At 41.6% G+C, this 19919-nt stretch overlaps 1 protein-coding gene across 14 annotated transcripts in view; it reads right to left on the minus strand.

Moving 5' to 3' along the window:
- Positions 1–19919, minus strand: part of prdm16 (PR domain containing 16) — a 716909-nt gene that overhangs the window by 131380 nt on the left and 565610 nt on the right. For all 14 annotated transcript variants that reach the window (XM_043676051.1, XM_043676064.1, XM_043676050.1 and 11 more), the window contains one exon: positions 11766–11900. In XM_043676051.1, coding sequence (XP_043531986.1) covers positions 11766–11900 — 135 coding nt within the window. The remainder of the gene's footprint in view (positions 1–11765; positions 11901–19919) is intronic.

Genomic DNA, 19919 nt, shown 5'->3' on the forward strand with positions numbered 1-19919 from the left:
TAAATGATTTGGATGCGAGCATAAGAGGGACAGTTAGTAAGTTTGCAGATAACACCAAAATTGGAGGTGTAGTGGACAGCCAAGAGGATCTGGACCAGATGGGCCAATGGGCTGAGAAGTGGCAGATGGAGTTTAATTCAGATTAAAGTGAGGTGCTGCATTTTGGGAAAGCAAATCTTAGCAGGACTTATATACTTAATGGTAAGGTCCTAGGGAGTGTTGCTGAACAAAGAGACCTTGGAGTGCAAGTTCATAGCTCCTTGAAAGTGGAGTCGCAGGTAGATAGGATAGTGAAGAAGGCGTTTGGTATGCTTTCCTTTATTGGTCAGAGTATTGAGTACAGAAGTTGGGAGGTCATGTTGCGGCTGTACAGGACATTGGTTAGGCCACTGTTGCAATTCTGGTCTCCTTCCTATCGGAAAGATGTTGTGAAACTTGAAAGGGTTCAGAAAAGATTTACAAGGATGTTGCCAGGATGTTGTAGGAAATGAGCTACAGGGAGAGGCTGAACAGGCTGGGGCTGTTTTCTCTGGAGCGCCGGAAGCTGAGGGGTGACCTTATCGAGGTTTACAAAATTATGAGGGCATGGATAGGATAAATAGACCAAGTCTTTTCCCTGGGGTCGGGAAGTCCAGCACTAGAGAGCATAGGTTTAGGGTGAGAGGGGAAAGATATAAAAGAGACCTAAAGGGCAACGTTTTCACGCAGAAGGGTGGTACATGTATGGAATGAGCTGCCAGAGGATGTGGTGGAGGCTGGTACAATTGCAACATTTAAGAGGTATTTGGATGGGTATATGAATAGGAAGGGTTTGGAGGGATATGGGCCGGGCACTAGCAGGTGGGACTAGATTGGGTTGGGATATCTGGTTGGCATGGATGGGTTGGACCGAAGGGTCTGTTTCCATGCTGTACATCTCTATGACTCTATAACTGAGTGCACCTGCTGCACTCAGACTCAGCCCACAGTCACTGTGATCATCCAACCCTGCCAGTCTCTCAGGGCCCTCGTTGCAACCTTACAATCTCCTGACAGTACGTTCTGCACTTAAGTGCTTCACCTCAGGGCATTCCAGCACCTCTTATTACAATGCTGCTGCCAGGACACTTTGCTCATAGAGACAGGGCACCCAGCTCACAGACTAGACCAAGCTGCCTCTCAGTGATGCTTCTTTTTTCATTCATGGAACACAGATAGTGCTGGTCGGACCAGCATTTATTGCTTCTCCCTCTACGCCCTTTGAGAAACTCGTGGTGAGCTGCCTTCTTGAACAGCATTAAAAATCACACCACACCAGGTTATAGTCTAATAGATTTATGTGGAAGCACTAGCTTTCGGGGCGCTGCTCCTTCATCAGGTAACTACCTGACAAAGGAGCAGAGCTCCAAAAGCTAGTGCTTCCAAATAAACCCGTTGGACTATAACCTGGTGTTGTGTGATTTGTAACTTTGTTCACCCCAGTCCAACACTGGCTCCTCTAAACCATGTGCTGTAGGTTGACCCACAATGCCCTCAGGGAGAGCATTCCAGGTTCTTGACTTGATGGATCAATGATAGTTTTCCACGTGATTGCTTGACTTAGCCTGTGTGACAGCTGTCCTGATTTTGGCACGAGTCCCCAGGTGTTAGTGAGGAAGACTGTGACGGGTTGACAGGGCTGTTTGCTATCCTCATTGCTGGTGCCTCAGGTTTGCTTTTTCTCAAAGCACTCAGCCACCTTGGGCCTACCTGGATGCTTACAGCTCTCAGTCATGTCTTTCCTTATCTTTTTGTGCTTTGTCACTGCCCCCAGGCAGAACCACCAGGCTCACAATACTTTGGTCTTCTCTTCCTGTTTAGCACAAAGCCAGGAAGCGTGTCATGGTTGTTAGCAGCACTAACTCACATCAGGCCCTCAGTAACAGGGTCCCGACACAGTATGCTAATGGTAACCTCCAATATCAGTCCAGGGGCTTGGATACTGTCAGTCAGCCACTTGGGGCAATTAGGGTCAGGACCCTCTTCTTGGAAGGAGTAAGGGATAAACATTGGGTCATGTGTTGCTGCAAAAGCACATGATCAGGCAGCATCCAAGGAGCAGGAGAATTGACGTTTCAGGCCACAGCCCTTCATCCTGATTTTCCTTCCTTCCTAATGAAGGGCCCTGGCCCAAAATGTCAATTTTCCTGCTCCTCGGATGCTGCCTGACCTGCTGTGTTTTTACAGCAACACACTCTCAACTCTGATCTCCAGCACCTGCAGACCTCACTGTCTCCCATAAACATTGGGCTGCCTACCATCCATCTTGGCTGCTTACATGCCACAGTTGGCTGTTTTCTCCTGTTTTAAGAGAAAGGGATGGATTATGTGCAATGAAAGTGAGTGGAGCAGTCCTGGTAAAGGAGTAAACGCTTTGAGTTGGCCCAAGTCAGTGAATAGTGGTACAGAGGGCATGATTGTTTGGTGGTGTTGGAGGCTGGTGTGGCTAACAGCGAGCGAGGACTGATGTTGCACACAGCAGTGAGAAAGATAGAGCATGGGCCTTGATGGCAGGTGGGTGCAGTAGTAGTGAAAGAGTGAGTTTGAGGTAGCAGACAGAAGATGGCAGCACTGACCCTGGCAGAGCAGAGAAAGTCATTGACCTCCTTCCTACACTTCTGGGCAGTCAAATTTCTGGGTTTTAAAGTACATTAGATTGAGAGTCAAGCAGAATGGATTGAGTTTCACTTTGCATCAGATATCTCATTTGGAAAATGTCATCCGCATTTCTATTAGTCAAAATATAGGCTCGCAAAAAATATGCAATGCGTTCCAAAGCTGAAGTGGAGGAATTGCGATGTCTAATTGGCCAGCTGAATTGGCTGTGCACCCAAACAGGGCCAGATGCCAGTTTTAAAGTACTACAATGGAGTGCAACTATGAAAAATCCCAAGGTGGAAGATATTACTCAGGCAAACAAAACATTGAATAACTTAAAAACAGAGCATTGTGTTTTGAACTTTCCATCACTGAAGGACGCCAGGAACACGCAACTTGCTGTTTTTAGGGATGTTTCTTTGGCAAATCTCTGGATGGCTTCTCAAGTGCAGGAGGTTTATAAATTTTCATGTGGGAAAGGGTTGGTAAATGTTGCCCTTTAGCTGGGAAGCTAAAATAATTAGAAAGGTTGTCTAAAGTGTTTTAGTGGCAGAAACTCTTCCTCTTGGTGAGATGGGAGTCAGGGGGTTTTCCTTAGCAAAAATATTGGAAGAAATTCAAGAAGAGATTTACTATTGAATGGTAGATCAATAATAAACCACAACGGTAAGATAATGGACGCTCAATGAAATGTGCAAGTTATGTGTTCTTTACCTGATAATTACGTTACAATAATAATCACATGATGCAGTTGAATTAGCAAAATCTCCAAGGATGTGACTTTAAAGTGAAAAATAAGCCAGGTACCAGGTTGTGCTGAGCATTGGTGGAGGCAGGTTCAATTGAAGCATTCTTGAGGGTGTTTGATGATACTTTGGTTGGCAATAGTATACAGGCATATGGGGAGAAGGCAGGAGATTGGCACTGGGGTAATAGAATTGGTAGAGGCACAACAGGTTGAATGGGCTCCTTTGATAGTATTACAATTCTGTGATTAAGACCATAAGATAAAGGAGCAGAATTAGGCCGTTCTGCCTGTCACATCCACCATTCGATCATGGCCGATATGTTTCTCAACCCCATTTTCCTACTTTCTCCCTGGACAGCTTAATCCCAGTACTAATCAAGAACCTCTCTATCTCAGTTTTGAATACACTCAATGACTTGGCTTCCAAAGCCCTCTGTGGCAATGAGTTCTACAGATTCACTACCCTCTGGCTAAAGAAATTCCTCCTCATCTCGGTTCTAAAGGTTCGCCCCTTCACTCTGAGGCTGCCACCTCAGGCCCTAGTCTCTCTTACGAGTGAAAATACCTTCTCCATGTCTGTGAGCAGATTACCCAACCCATATAAATACCTCTTGATCTCGTATTGATACTCTTGATTGTGAAATTGAAGATATTCTCAAGATTGATCTGTTCCACTTTGGCCAGAACCAGTATACACAGAGTTATTAAAACTCTGATTGTTATCTCTTCTGAGCCGAAATTGGCTGTTCGTATCCTCCATTGCAACTGAGATTTACTTCAAAAAGCTATTATACCAATTGCAAAAGACTTTGAAGAGTCCTGAAGTTGTGAAAAAGAATTTCTTTCTTAGTAAACAGTGTTCGCATTGGAAAATGAACTCAACAACAACATTGAGAATTGATATAGAAACTTGGTAAGTATAGTGACCATCTCATGGAGTAAATATAATGGAAACAAAAGTTGGCCAGTGATTTGCAAGCTAAAGGCTTGCTACATGTTTCAAAGCCTTCCAAGTGGGAGACCTCCTGCAAACGTGCATATGCTTTCTCTGTACTTAGTGCAAATACTGGCACTCACTGGAAATTCTTTGCAAATACCGCTATACACTGGGAGTTCCCTATAAATATGAGCATTAATTGGGAATCCTCTGAAAATACTGGTGCACACTGGGAATTTGTCATACACTTGAGTTTCTTATCACCAAAATTGCAGCCTCAGCTATCAAGAGTGAAACGGTGTTGTCACAGCTGAAAATATGCAGCAACAGAATGAAAATGTTCATAAGTTAGCAACTGCCAAAATCTGATGACTCAGTGCATGTTCTGAAATCCCTGTGGCATATTAGTTGCAAGCGCCAGCAAGTTATCTCAGGACCATAACTTGAAAGAAGTTCTGGGATTTACATATTAATCAATCGAAACCTACATCCCCATTCTCAGTGATTAAAGACTTAACAGCAATCTAGGTTTGTTCAATACATCTCAGCAGTTGTGTGACACTTTGATCTTTTACAAATTCTGTGTCCTACGATCCTGCCCCACTACCTACCTGACAAAGGAGCAGCTTATACTTCCAAATAAACCTGTTGGACTATAACCTAGTGTTGTGTGATTTTTTTTTAACTATCTTCACCTCAGATGTTATTGTTATGCCAATCATTACCAACAATTTAATGGTTTATTATTCAACCAATTATGTTTGTCAAAAACAACTTGCATTTATATAGCCTCTTTGGCATATTAAAATAGCCCAGGGCACTCCATAGGTTTGCAATCTGATAATACGTTGACATCAGGCCAGGAGATATTAGACTGGTGATCAAAGGTTCTGCTGCAGAGATGGATTTTCGGAGCATCTTGAGAGTGATGGAGTATTCGGAAGGGAAGTTCAGAGCTTAGGGTATTGATACTTGAAGGCACAACTTTCATAATGGGGGGGAGGAAGTTGGAGATGCACAAGAAATCAAAACTGAAGGAATGCAGAGTTCTCAGAAGACATGGAACTGGAGAAGGTTATGGGGTAGGAAGGGGAGTGGCTATGAAGGCGGGATTTAATCAGAAATGAGAAATTTATATTTAAGGAGTTGGTAATCTTTCATAAATCAATAACATTTCAATTTTAAAACAGTTTCTGAATTTAAAATGTAAAATACACAAAGTCACTTGGGACAAAAGCTAGGCCAGGAAGCCTAGTGGCTTATTTTTTTGGCAAGAGACTTGTTTTAGTTCTTACCCAATTTAAACTGATGGTGGTAATTCAAGTCAAAAGTTTTTTTTTTGTTTGGCACAAGTCTGTTTCCTATCATAGAAGGGGCATAGAAGTGGATATGAAAGTATGATGTTATGGTTTCAGGCTGTCTAGATGCCCAGTGTAAAGGGGAAGGCTGTGATCCTCACTTTATAGTGCTGGGTTATCAATCATTTCGAACTGACAGCTACCTCGCACACAGACCCATTCATAGCTACCAGCTGGCTAACCTTGGAGAACTCCTCAGTTCTGAGAAGCACCCAGGTCTTCTGCAACTTTCCAGCAGATGTTACATTCATTGTTGTCACTGGATTACATTGACTCCTTATCGTCTGGCCAAGGGATGTAATGGCACTATCAATGTCTACTTGCAAGTGGGTCTGACATTCATCTTTATTATTATACGGGGGTAACAACTATTACTGTTGTGTTCAGCAACTGTCTTCATCGGCTGGCGGATTGCAGCTAAAACAATATTTCAGCAGGGACCAACCCATTGACGTCAAATTAACCAATTGAAGGCTGAGGTTACTGTACAAATCCTTAACACACTCGTAACTGCCCCTCCACTCTCCGCCGTTTTAAACAGCTGTTAATCATTAAAAATGCGAGCAGTTTCTAATTGGTGAGAATGAATAGAATTTAGTCAGAAACGTTGTAAGATTTTGTGTATGTAGTGTCAACATCCAAGTGTGATGTAGCAGTAGTATCGCTGCCTCTGAGCTAGGGGAGCTGGGTTCAAGTCCCACGTGCTCCAGAGGTATGTACTGACACGTCTAAATAAAAACCGAAAGAACTGCGGATGCTTTAAACTAGAAACAAAAACGGAAATTGCTGGAAAATTTCAGAAAGTTTGGCGGCATCTGTGAAGAGAAATCAGAATTAACATTTCAAGTCCAGTGATCAGACTCAAAACGCTAACTGATTTCTCTTCACAGATGCTGCCAGACTTGCTGAGCTTTTCCAGCAATGTCCGTTTTTGTTTCTAATAACATGTCTAGACAGGCTGATTAAAAGTATCGATAGTGCCAAAGAGGGTTTCCAGGATTTTGATGACAAAGGAAAGTAGGAGCTGCTCATTCTCAGCAATTTCACTCCCCCAAATACGTTTCAGCATCGCCTTTATCAAATTGGCAATCAGCCATCTGTCCCATCAAGCTACAGGAGGGGTGACTAAAACAGAGATCCTCTGCCAGGTAGTCATCTGGACAGGAGGACTCTTGTTGTTCTGCTAAACATGCCTGCCCATGTTTGCAGACCTGATTAAAAGAGGCAGTCAATTAACTTCAAAACCTTTGCCTGAGTAGTCTCCACTCTGGGATGCTAAACTGTGCAACTTTTAGTTGCTTCACTGAGTTCCCTTGTTGCTGAGATTTTTGGCTGCACCTTCCAGCGTGAAATCAAGTTTCCTCTCCCCTAATTCCTACATAAATAATAAAAATCCCAATGATGAAGATTTAATGGTTTTGAATCCTTAGGGATGCTTCTGTATGAATTTTCATTTTCCTAAATGGTGAATTTGTTTAAAAGTAGCATATAGAGCTTATTTGCAAATTGCCAATACAAGATCCAATAAATAATGAAAAGTTTAGAAGTCATAAAACTGTTCTGCATGTTCATGGAAAAGCTGTCATATATATGAGAATTTATATAGATATATGCCTTTTTTAACAGTAGGAGCTCTATGAACAATGATTTGTCTTTAAACAATAAATTAATATCACAGAGCATTTTATATTTTCCTAATAGATTGATTTAGAGATGTTATTGGGGATCTGAAACCTGAATACAGTCTGAGGTGACTCGTTATAGTCAGGTTTCAGATCCTCATTATTATACACTTTTGACACAGGTAGGACTTGAACGCTCCTGGTTTAGAGATAGGGACACTTTCACAGTGCCGCAAGAGTCCGTGCAGAATGCTTTTCAAGCTATTAAGCAAAATGATGCCTAAATGGAAAATAAAATACAATAAAGGCAACAAGTAGGTCTTAAAGAAGATGGAATGGCAGTGCTGGGAACAGAATTCCAGAATGTTCTAGGCTGTTGAAAGTGGTGGGGCAAAGGGAGGAGAGCCGTAGAGAGATGGGATTTAAGGACTATGCAGTTGAACCTATGAAGTATACTGCGATGTAACTGTGACCTCAGTCGTCATACAACAGAGACTCTGTTGGAACAAGAGCAGTTCTGATCATGGAGCTCAGTTCCCACATCATCATTTACATATTGTAATACAAATATTGTTTAAAGAAGCCTTGAGGTGTGTCTGGAGTGGCCTGGAAGAACAGAAGAATCCATATTGAAAATGATAACTGCTGCGGTGGAAACACCAAATTCCTGAACATGGTGTGCTTCTGAGAGGAATCGGAAGAACTGTGAGGCAGGTTGAAGATCCATGAGGCAATGTTGAGGAATTACAAGACAAAATTCCTGAGAAGACCTCCCAACTGCAGTCAGTCGAAAGAAAGTGAGGTATAGTCCAAAATGACAACATGTATGTGCCATCCATGTGCCTTACCCTTCCCACAGTCCTTTGATTCCATCAGATGTCCAACGTAGGCACATAGATGGGGACGTGGAAGGTACAGAACAGCATCAGCTCTCAATTAAAGCAGGAATGGCTCCAGAACAGTACTTTCTTACACGCTCCATTGCCAATGATGTCCTTATCGGGCAAGGTGCTGGTGAAACCTTAGCAGACTTTTGAGCAATCCTGGCCTATTTTAGCCCAAGAAGGCCCTCATTATTGAGTGTTCCTGCATCAACTCCCAGTCCTAGAAGGCTAGGGGAGCTACTTTATTAATGATTTTGATAGATTCACTAGTTTCAAGTTGTAATGGCACCTGGAGGATGAGATTATTTAAGTCCTCGATGACAAAGCCTCTGTTTATTGCAGTCTAAAGAGCTGGCATACAAGTCAGGCTAAGCACAGAGCAAAAACTGAGATGTGACTTGATGTAACTTTGAGGCTCAGTTCAAGCCTATTAGTTGGCTAGACCTAAAGATACCCACTCCTCACTTTGAGAAGCCTGCTATAGTAAGGGAGAAGGTAGGAAGTACTGTCTTAAAATGCTGGTACTGTAATGCGTGAAGCCAACTCAAACAATGAGGTTATCCAGCAGGCGAGCTCAATGCTTTTACTGTGGCTGACTTGGTCATTTCCAGCAAATCTAGAAATATAGGAACAACAGTAGGCCATTCAGCCCCTCGAGCCTATTTTGCCATTCAATGAGATCATGGCTGATTTTTATGGTCTAACTCCATATACTTGCCTTTGGGCCATATCCCTTGATACCTTTGCTTTACAAAAACTTTACCAATCTCATATTTAAAATGAACAAATAATCCAACTACTTAATGAGTCACTCCTCTTTTCATCCTAATGCTGAAAAGACTGCTCAAGGTGCTCGGAATGTCTTAATACTGTGAATGAAGTTGGACAGTGATACCTATCAGCTTTTATTCACCATTCAGCAATGTTTCATTGTCTAAAGACCTTTCCTGCTTGAGGTAGCGTGAGAGAGTGTTACAAGCTGACACTAATCAGAGAGCAGCCAAAAGGAAGTGGTACTTTTCAATGAAACCCATCAGTCTTCACACTGGTGCAGCAGTCTAGAGGAAACCAGTATACCTTAACATCTGGGATGACATTATTAAGCCTGCTCTTCTCATTTGAGGTTTGAGGTAGGCTTTCAGGCTCTCTGATACTATATCAAATGGACAGATCAGGGAGATTTGTGAAGCAATCGAGTCTATGAACAATGGACTCTGGGGGTAGGTGCAGGTGTTGGAAATACTTCAGTTCAAGATTTTCAGTCAATAATGTTAAGGCAATCCTTGCAGCCAATAAAGTTGGAAAATGAGAATGTACCTTTTGAGAAGGGGATATAAAGATAGAGTTCAATAAAATTGCAGATGAGTCCCTGAGATAGGCTATGATGTAACTGTGACCTCAGTAAACATCTGATAGAGATTCTGCTAGAAGATTTGAACTGGATCAGTTCAGGAAAGGAAGCTCTCATATCACATCATCATTTATACATGGGGGTGGCATGGTGGCTCAGTGGTTAGCACTGCTGCCTCATCACGCCAGGGACCTGGGTTCGATTCCAGCCTCGGGTGTCTGTGTGGGTTTTCTCCCACAATCCAAAGAATGTGCAGGTTAGGTGAATTGGCCATGCTAAATTGCCCATGGTGTTTAGGGATGTGCATATGAGTTGCATTGGTCAGGAGTAAATATAGGATATTAGGGTCAAGGAATGGGTCTAGGTGGATTACTCTTTGGAAGGTCAGTGTGGATTTGTTGGGCCATAGGGCCTGTTTACATGCTGTCAGGATTCTATGATATTATAAATAAATACTGTTTAAAGAATACTTGAAACCCAGTTTGAGATTATTTGAAGAATTAAAACCCATTCGAAAACAAACTGCATGATAGAGTGAAATCACATGAAAGGTTTAAATTGTTGACTTTGAGACATGTAAAGGTTACAGAGATAGGTGGGGAAAGGGAAGGCCATGCAAGGTGTTAAGTGCAAGACAGTAGTATGTGCTAGATCAAATTTTCAGATGAAGATAGCTTTACAAAAAGATGCAAGGTGTGACAAGGGCAAGTCGAAAGTGTCAAGGCAGAATTTTGCAATATTTATGTGGGTGTTAAAATGAGGACAAATCATTTTATTACTGCAGAATTCTATTTCAAATCGTTGGTTGTGCAAGAAGATTCAATCAGAGCTGACTCGGGCTACATGTCACACATGTGCTATCTCTCTCCTGGTTTCTGCTCCTTGTCATCTCACTCCAGCTGCTCAGTCTTGGTCCCTCACCCTTTAAAGGCTGTTGCTTTCATGAACCCAATAACCAACTAGACATCCCCCTGACTCCCTCACCAAATCAGCGACCAGCAGTTGAGTTCCAAACATTTCCTCATGGGATGTCATACCACAATTAGTCACTGGTAATGGTAAAAGGTGCAGTTTGAAGGAGCAGTTTAGAGTAAATAAAGCAAAGGACATGTCGAGTTTTACACCTGTCCCTTTGCTCATTGGGATTTGTATTCCTTTACATTATGTTTTGCAAACTGTTCTATGTGTTCCACTCTCACATATCACTCCTGCCTAGAAAATTTGCCTAGATAGCAAAATTTGATGTCAACTATGCAGAAACCTGATGCCCTGATGTACCACCATAATCCCTTTAGGGGTCTTCATATCTGTTTGAAAACAGGGCAATGTAAAGCTAACTTGTTTGGCATGAAAGTCACTGATTTTACACTTTTTCTAATATTGATCTTTGTTGACTTCGATGGAAATCTAATCTGGTGAAGGCATAAGGCTAATGTTACTAACATGAATTGCATTTTCCACTCACAGGATGCTGCCATCTGTTCAAAAAAGATGTCCTGCTCATCACAAAATTAACAGTTTCTTTTCATGAATTTCAATGCCAGTGGGATGTAAGGTACATAAGCTGGATGTCATGACAATTGGTGGAGCAATCAAACAGCATGCCCCTTCAGTTATTTGTAACAGATTGAAGACTGACAGTACTCTATCAGCCTGTGCTTGCTAAAGCTCAAAGAAGGTTTACCGTTAGAGATGATGCTGTTATTGAGTCATATTTACTTCGCAATCCTGACTAATGTAGAAGCTAATCTAACAGCTCATTTAAGATCATCTGTCAAGTTGTAACTTGGCTCATTTATATTGTGATAGGCTTCGTACATTCATGTGCAGAAATCCATTCTCTGCAAACAAACAGAATATGTTCAAGCCTGAAATTTGGGAAACTTATCATTTCCCGTGTTGCTTTCTCCATGGCAAAGCCTTGGCCAATCAGAGTTGACTTGCCAACCAATCAGCACCCTTTTTTTCCTGTAGTATAAATTGCTGTGATCATTTGAAATTTGACATTCTTGTGTTTGTCCTGATGAATGGAAACCAAAAAAAAGTCACCAACAAATTTCTTCTTTCAGTAGTATTCATATTCTATACTATCAAGCAATAACTTAATCATTGCCCGAATATTTATGGCACTTGATGCCAGTTAATATTCATGTTGTTGGTTTATATTTATACAAATGCAATTAGTTTCATACCTGGGTTTCTGTCAGTAGGATTTGGTTCTATCACACAATTTTGCAATGGTAACTCACCTGATCATTAATCTGACATGCTATTAAATTTTGTTGGTTATAGGAACGTGCCGATCGGATGTACTTGAGCCAGTTCCCACTTCCAGCCTGACTTGCATCAATGCAGAATTTTACATTCCCCAGCTCGTCAACAATCTGCAAAAGAATAAAATTCAACATTTGTGCCATCTTAATAACTCAGAGGAGAGACAAGCTGTTTCACAATTCTGCAAAAATGAAACTGCAGATTACAGCAATCTGAAAGAAAAAGCACCACATGTTGAAGATATAGTGTGTTCCTTAGCACCTTTCAAATAGCTGGCTGAGGGTTGATAGATTCACTGTGTATTTCCAGTATTTTCTGTCTCTGTTGGAACCTTCAGAAAGGACTATACACTGAGTAATCTCAAAGTTTTCTTTATTTGCATTGTAAGATCTTTACTCTTCAGTGTTTGAACTAGAGACTTGGTAGTTGCATGTCGGGACATTCCCTGGGAATTGAAACTCTGGAGCAATCACTAACATGATAGCACTGAAGAATGGAGCTCAACCTATCACGAGATCAATGGAAGCAATCCACTCATATTCCATATCCATGCTTTGTGGTTTCTTTATACTATGGATTTCCTCAAGAGTTTGAATCTTCAGTCACAGTCTGACCTATTGGTCTGCTGGTAATAATATGAGTGAATGAGAAAGATTTCCTTCATCCTATTCAATGGAGATTTGTTTTACATTTTCTCCACATTGCAGCAAGCTGGAATCCGATAATAAGTAACTGTCATTTTTTACCTCATTTTTTAAAATTCGTGGGACATGGGTGTTCCTGGCTGGGCCAAAGTATATTGCTTGTCCCTAGCTGCTCTAGAAAAGGTGGTGGTGAGCTGCCTTCTTTAATCTGTCTTGTTTTTGCTACACACTTTTCTGTCCTGCCCTAACGCCTGTTGAAGGCTGCATAATTTCCAGCCAACCCAAATGGGCATTCCTTACAGAAAAGAATTTAAAGGTGATTGTTGCCAGATTGTTCAACAGCAGGGAGTGTCACAGTCAAATGACATAAATGCATTTCTACAGGATCTATTCCTGTGCAGAAGGCTTCTTATCTTGTGAAAATAGGTTTAGTAGGTTAGGCCTGTATCTATTAGAGTTTAGAAAAACGAGTATGAAATAACTCCACCGAAGCTGGTAACCCAGCACTAAGTCCCCCTTTATTTACACTCATTAACAGCAGACCAGTAGGTCAGACTGCGCCTGAGGATTCCCTACCTGTAGCTGCTGAGTCTCCAGTTCTAACACTGAACAGTAAAGGTCTACTGAAAGTAAAGATGTGGGCGGCACGGTGGCACAGTGGTTAGCACTGCTACCTCACAGCGCCAGAGACCCGGGTTCAATTCCCGCCTCAGGCGATTGACTGTGTGGAGTTTGCACATTCTCCCCGTGTCTGCGTGGGTTTCCTCCGGGTGCTCCGGTTTCCTCCCACAGTCCAAAGATGTGCAGGTCAGGTGAATTGGCCATGCTAAATTGCCCGTAGTGTTAGGTAAGGGGTAGATGTAGGGGTATGGGTGGGTTGCGCTTCGGCGGGGCGTTGTGGACTTGTTGGGCCGAAGGGCCTGTTTCCACACTGTAATGTAATGTAATGTAATCTAATCTAACATAAATAAAGAAAATTTGGAAAAATTTGGAAAATCCTTGACATTGGTCCAGTTCCCTCAGAGCCAACCCTTAGAGTGCACAGGATGTCTGGCACTCCTGTTTATATCTGTCAGTCAGGGCTCATTGATTGGACCGGGTTAACAGGCCCAATCAGGGATCTCATATTCTATGATGTCAGCCTGGCAGACCTCATTTCAATTACGACAGAGTGGTGATCTTATTAAAATATTTAAGAACTTGAGGGGACTAGCTGGAGCGGATACCAGGAGAATCTTCTCTTTAGTGGGGAGTGGTGGGGGTGGGGGGTGGGGAATTAAAACCAGGGGAAATACTTTAAGAATAAGAGGTCTCCCTTTAATGTCAGGAGAGAATTGAATTCTGCTCCCCAGAATGTAGTGGAGGCTTGGTGTCTAAATTTATTCATGGCTCAGTTAGATTTTTGATAGACAAGGGAGTCCAGGGACATGAGGTAAGAAAGGACAATTGGGCTGAACCTGTAATCAAATCTTATTGAATTGCTAGAGCACGCTTAAAAGACCAAATGGCTTACAACAGTTCCTATTGCAATCAAGATGAAGGATCTGAGATGTTTGTATTTCCCACTCAAGCTCGGGATCTTAACCAGGTCTTAAGGATTCCTGGAATCACTGAGTAAGCCAAGGATAAAATATTAGGGCATCCTTGGCTGTATGGTTTGGCTATAAATGGGATAATCTAACTGAGTTTGGGGTGTGGAGAGGAGGTTTGAGGAGGGCTATGGGGCTTTGTTCAGTTATTCATATGAATACTCTTATTGTGTCTTAAAGGCAAGAAGATACTGACCCATAGTCAATCCTCAAAAATATTGGCCACACACACACTACAGGAGAATACTCTAAAAACATATTTTATTCAAATGTAAAATTGATACCTGTTATGGTCCTGGGCCAGACTGCCATATTTATGTTACAATCTGTTTAGAGATCAGTAACCTTTTCATTTAAATAGAAACGGTGTTACACTGAGGGAACTAAATTAGAGGAGAAAGCCACAAAACTGCATGTTTGCTTTTGAATAAATTACAATAAACCCTGCTGTACAACATTTGAACACAATGCAATCTAAACTACATGTACAACGTATATTCTGACACCCAAAATTAGCATATGGTAAAAATGGGCAATAAACTGATCAACTACTCCACAACACACATCAAAGAGCAAATGTGACCATGACAATCCAATGGATATCTCAGCAATTCCTTCCAGACACTAATGACATGGTGGGTCATGAAATCTCAATAAACTTCACAAACAATTACAATTCTTCATATTTACCGATTAGGCCTTAAAACTCCCTCTGATGAGCTACTCCATCAAGGACAGCCTCAATGATTGCTCCCATTCTGGTTGATTACCCTCCTTTCCTAGCTTTGCACTTCCCTGGACTCTGTAAACTGCACACCATTACTTATTCCTCAGAACAATTCCAGCTTTTTACTGGCAGCTATTTTCACCAAGCTACAATGACTCCCGTTTTTATTTTACTAAGCAACTAATCTGTTGCATCAAGTAAATACTGTTTGTGGGTTTTCAACCCCTACCCTATTGGACCAATAGGGGCACCCAGCTTCTTCTAAGTCTCCACAGCAACCAGATATTTCCAGTGCCCTGATTCTGAAACTTACCTGCTAATTATCGGCTAAAACATTGACCTGTACCCAAGTTATAACAGAATAGAGATGTCCAACTGGTCTTGGAATTTCTTACTGAATCGCCGACACAGAATCCATGTCCCGAGTGACCCTATTGAAAACTTTGCAACCAGTCTCACCCCTATCTTTGGAAAAGCCTATTACAACCCTCTGGAACTAAGTGTGCCTTGAATGTCATAGTCTCACAGAATGCTAGCTTCTGCAGCACAAAGAATACATACAGAAGAAGGATTCATCATTTACCACAAGAGTTGTTTTTAGCATAAGCAGAGTCTTCTGGGTTAAATCCCCACAATCAGCTTTAAGTGAAGAAACTTAGAAAATAAAGCAATGTCACTAATTTTTGTCAACCTTCTCAGTCCAAATAGTAGAGGCAGGCTTACATTTTTTTTCAAAACAAAACTTCCATCTGCTTATTATATAATTTCCTTAAAGCTGACATTTTACAATCCTAGGCTTTCATACGACTATCAAACATGAAAAAGCTAAAAGGACCCACCCTCTTCACTTCTTTTATTTATGCAGACCTTATGTTCACCTCATCGATTAGCACAGACAGACTTTTGTTTTCACCCAGCTAACCCTTTCAACATGAACCCTCAATATATTTCATGTTCTCCAGTACAGGCAAGAAAAAAACACCCAATGTGAATCTATGTTCATTGCCAATAGTGAAAATAATACATAATTTTGATTTCCTCAAATCAATATGCAAAGAACACTTCTTCAGTTGTTCCCACACACTTGTAAACATCATTTTTGAATATTGCACTTCCCTGACAATGGTTTGTTCACAATCCAAGATGATTTCACGTCTGTGTCAAAGCACTGCCCAGTTTAATTGAACCCCGGGCCTGACTGCTATTAAAATCTGTCTGCTTAAGCTCTCAGCCAAGCTGCTCAAATGCACTTTGCCAGGAGTCAGCAACTTCTCCTCAGGAAAGGAGACTGAAGGCAGGAGACAAAAGCCCAACTCTAGGATCAAATATAAGCAAGACGGACTAAGCATCTCACTGACCAATTTAGCTGCAAACCCAGCGGTCATGCAATCTGTGAATAGGGTGCGTTGTGGCAAGTACCAATATGTTGAGGTGAAAATACTTTTTTGGTCAGCAACTGGAAAACTCTGTGGAGTTCTTCAATCGAAATCAATATGCCAAATTATTGTTATAATCTAGTTTAGGGCTGGAATCCCCAACTGTGCACATAGTGATTAGTCATCAAGGCTAAGCATTGAGACCGTGCACTAAGGGAGTTCAAAAATTTCCAGCTCCTCACTTCGCAAATAAAATCAGAATGATTTATAGTGGAGAAACCGTTTAAAAAAAAACAACCTGCCTACAAATAGTTTCCAAGAAATAGTTTCTGTGCTGCCTTAAATGTGCAACTTGTTAGTTGATTTGAAGGTAAGTGCATGAGTGTGAATTGGAAGGAGGCTAAGTGTATCGATTCAGACATCTCCAGAAAAAAGCAAAATGAACACTGAACAAAGAGGTATCCCAATTAATTGAGAACCAATGAAACTGTTGACTTCTTAATAGAATATTATGATCAAGTATTTCTAAAACTTGTGCTTTGATTGCTATGACTATAAAAAAAGGGAATTTTCAAACTGAACAAAGTTTACCAGCACACTTTTTGACCTGAATTTATTTTGCATTCTACAATGCTAACATGGCTTAATGCATGCTGACTCATATTGGAGGTTGGCCCCAGCTCTAGGTAAATAGAGGTCTAGCAGGACTGAGCCAATTTTAAAGTTAAAAGGTTTCACCCTTTGTTTTTGGGATTTTTGTCTTATACTTCCTTCCAGTCTCCTTGACTGGGAGGGTTAGCGTATATACTTAAGACAGCAAGCATCTGACCTAACCCTTGGCTGAGTAGGGTGGGACTACTTTCCCTGGAGCGTCGGTGGTTGAGGGGGACCTTATAGAGGTTTACAAAGAGGCACGGATAGGGTGAATAGCCAAAGTCTTTTCCAGAGAGAAGGGGAGTCCAAAACTAGAGGGCATAGATTTAAGGTGAGATGGGAAAACCTAAAAGGACCTAAGAGGCAACGTTTTCACACAGAGGGTGGTGCATGCATGGAATGAGCTGTCAGAGGAAGTGGTGGAGGCTGGTACAATTACAGCATTTAAAAGGGCATCTGGAAAGATACGTGAATAGGTAGGGTTTAGAGGGATATGGGTCAAATGCTGGCAAATGGGAGGAGATTAAATTAGGATATCTGGTTGGTGTGGACAAGTTAGACCAAAGGGTCTGTTTCCATGCTGTACATCTCAATGACTCTGTGACTCTAACTGGTATCAGCGTCAATTCAGAGGCAGGTAGTCTTCCCTCAGATTCAGAAAACGATGGTTTCTAGCCTAACCTCCGTACCTTGAGAAAGAAATTCTTGGATGGCTCTTCAGTGTAGGACTGAGAGACTGCTGCATTGTGAAATGGATCATTGTTTGTTATGAAGCAGAGGCTTCTTCTGTGCTCTCAGATTGGTGCAAAAAAGAAATCCTATGACACCAGTCAAAGTTCAGAACAGGAGTTTTTCTGTTTTTTTGTCTATTACTTATAGCTCATACAGCACCTAAAATAGAGTTTCTGGTCATTATCACATTCTATTTGTAGGACTTTGTGCACAAATTGGATGTCACATTTCCTACATTATGAAAGTGACTCCATTTGACCTGTATTTAATTGACTGTAGATGCTTTGTTACATCCTGAGATCAGTGTGATATAAAGGCATTTCTGTCATCAACGTTGCTCTGAGCCACTCCAGGGAGTATGATCACCGTTTTCTCTCCCCTGCTTTATGGATTGAGGTAAAGCCTTAGCCCTGTTGGAAAATGCAGGGAAATGTGGGAAGCATAATGTAAAATGCTGGTGAAAATGAGTCAAGTCCTTTTATTCTGTCAATGGAAGGTTATGTAATTAGGAGAACTCTTTCCTTACATTTTGTTCAATTGTCCCCCTGTCCTCATGCATACCTCCATTCTTTCATTATTTTTGGGAGGTAAAAAGCATTCTCAACATGGCCAAATTTGTCAGTAATGGGAAAAGGAACAGTTGGCTAATTTTGCCAGCTATCTGAATCGAATGACTCCAGTTCCGAAGAAGAGTTATTGGGCTTGAAACATTAACTCTGTTTCTCTCTCCACCTGCTGACCTTCTCCAGTGATTTCTGTTTTTATTTCTGATTTCCAGCCTTCACAGTATCTTGTTTGCATCAAGCTCCTTCCCTTCAATTTTAAAAGGGTTTCTCCCATGATATCATAACGTGATCATTGTTATTTTCCACAATAGGCTTTCCCATGTCTTAAGTAAGATCATCTTTATGGGATTAAGGGAGTTTTGCCATGGCCAGTTGGAGCTTAATTGAAAATGGTTGCATGTAGGATCTTAAGGCATCAGCAGAGGGAGAAAACAGCTTTTCTATTTATTCTGCAGTGGATTTAAATGCAGTTCCAATTGAGAGAGCTGCAGATGCTGTAATTCAGAAATTGAGGAAAAGTCACTGGACCCAAAACATTAACTCTGATTTATCTTTACAAATGCTAACAGACCTGCTGAACTTTTCCAGCAATTACTGTTAGAGTTCCGACTGTGCTACATTACATCACTAACCAGTACTCTCAGAGGTGAGTCCTCCTAAATTGATTCCGAGCTGTCTCTGGGCCATCCCCAAAACTCTTCAATGGAAAGGACCACCTACCCAAGGAATCCAATGAGTATATCAGAACCTAAGATCCTAATGCAGATGCGCAGACAGGAAACCTATGTACTTTTTACCACATCACAACTTCCATTACATGATTTTCAGGCAGAAGTTCAAACCTTGTGAAATTTATTGACAACCACATCCTGTCAATTTGTTATATCAAAGAAAAAAGTAAATACACCTTCTCTTGATAAGCACTAATCTACTAAAGTAAAGTCTTGCACAGTGATTCAAAGCAAATCACACAACCCTGTTCTCACATAGTTTGTGGAGATATTATGACCACCAAGAATTCAAATGAGGACTATTTAATTGGCACCTTTCATGACTTAAGGATGTGCAAGAGGTGTCAACAATAACTTAAAATGTGTTAGAGGTCACAGGAATAGCAATGAGGTGAATGACCAAAGAATTAATTTTTTAGTGATTAAGATTGAGGATAATGCTAACTAGGACATCCTGGGGAAATCTGCGACACAACTCTGAATCATCTGATGGGATATTTCACACCCACCGGGGACAGATCACAAATCTTGTGATTTAGTGTCTCATCTAAAAGATGGCAGCTCCAACAGTTCACTCACAAAATGGAGCACCAGCAGCTTCTCTGTACTGTACCAGTGTCAGCCATGATTACTGAAGTTCTGCAATGGAACTTGACCCACAGCCTTCAGACTCGATGATGGGATTGCTATCAATTTCTTCAAGATGGTGGCAGAGCATGTGGGCTCCTGCTCAGAGCTCATCTGATCCGGACACTTTTACTTTCCATCTTCTTTCCTCAATGCATTATCTTTCTTAGTTTAATCTACTTACCTTATGTGATGTGTGAGTTCATGCGGCACGGATGAGATTGTCATGGAGGAAATTGAGCCAGTGCAAACAGGGCGAGACCAACATGGCAGCGAGAAAGGTCCCCGATATTAATGGCAATCATCCTGAGCAGCGGAGAGCGTGGGAATACACAGTCCAGGGTGATCATTGCTGAGACAGTGGGAACATACAGACCAGGGCAGTCAGTGCTGAGAGAGTGGGAACACACAGCCCAGGGTGGTCATTGCTGAGAGAGTGGGAACACACAGCCCAGGGCAGTCAGTGCTGAGAGAGTGGGAACA

This window comes from Chiloscyllium plagiosum, chromosome 34 (assembly GCF_004010195.1).
Source record: "Chiloscyllium plagiosum isolate BGI_BamShark_2017 chromosome 34, ASM401019v2, whole genome shotgun sequence".
NCBI classification, from domain to species: domain Eukaryota; kingdom Metazoa; phylum Chordata; class Chondrichthyes; order Orectolobiformes; family Hemiscylliidae; genus Chiloscyllium; species Chiloscyllium plagiosum.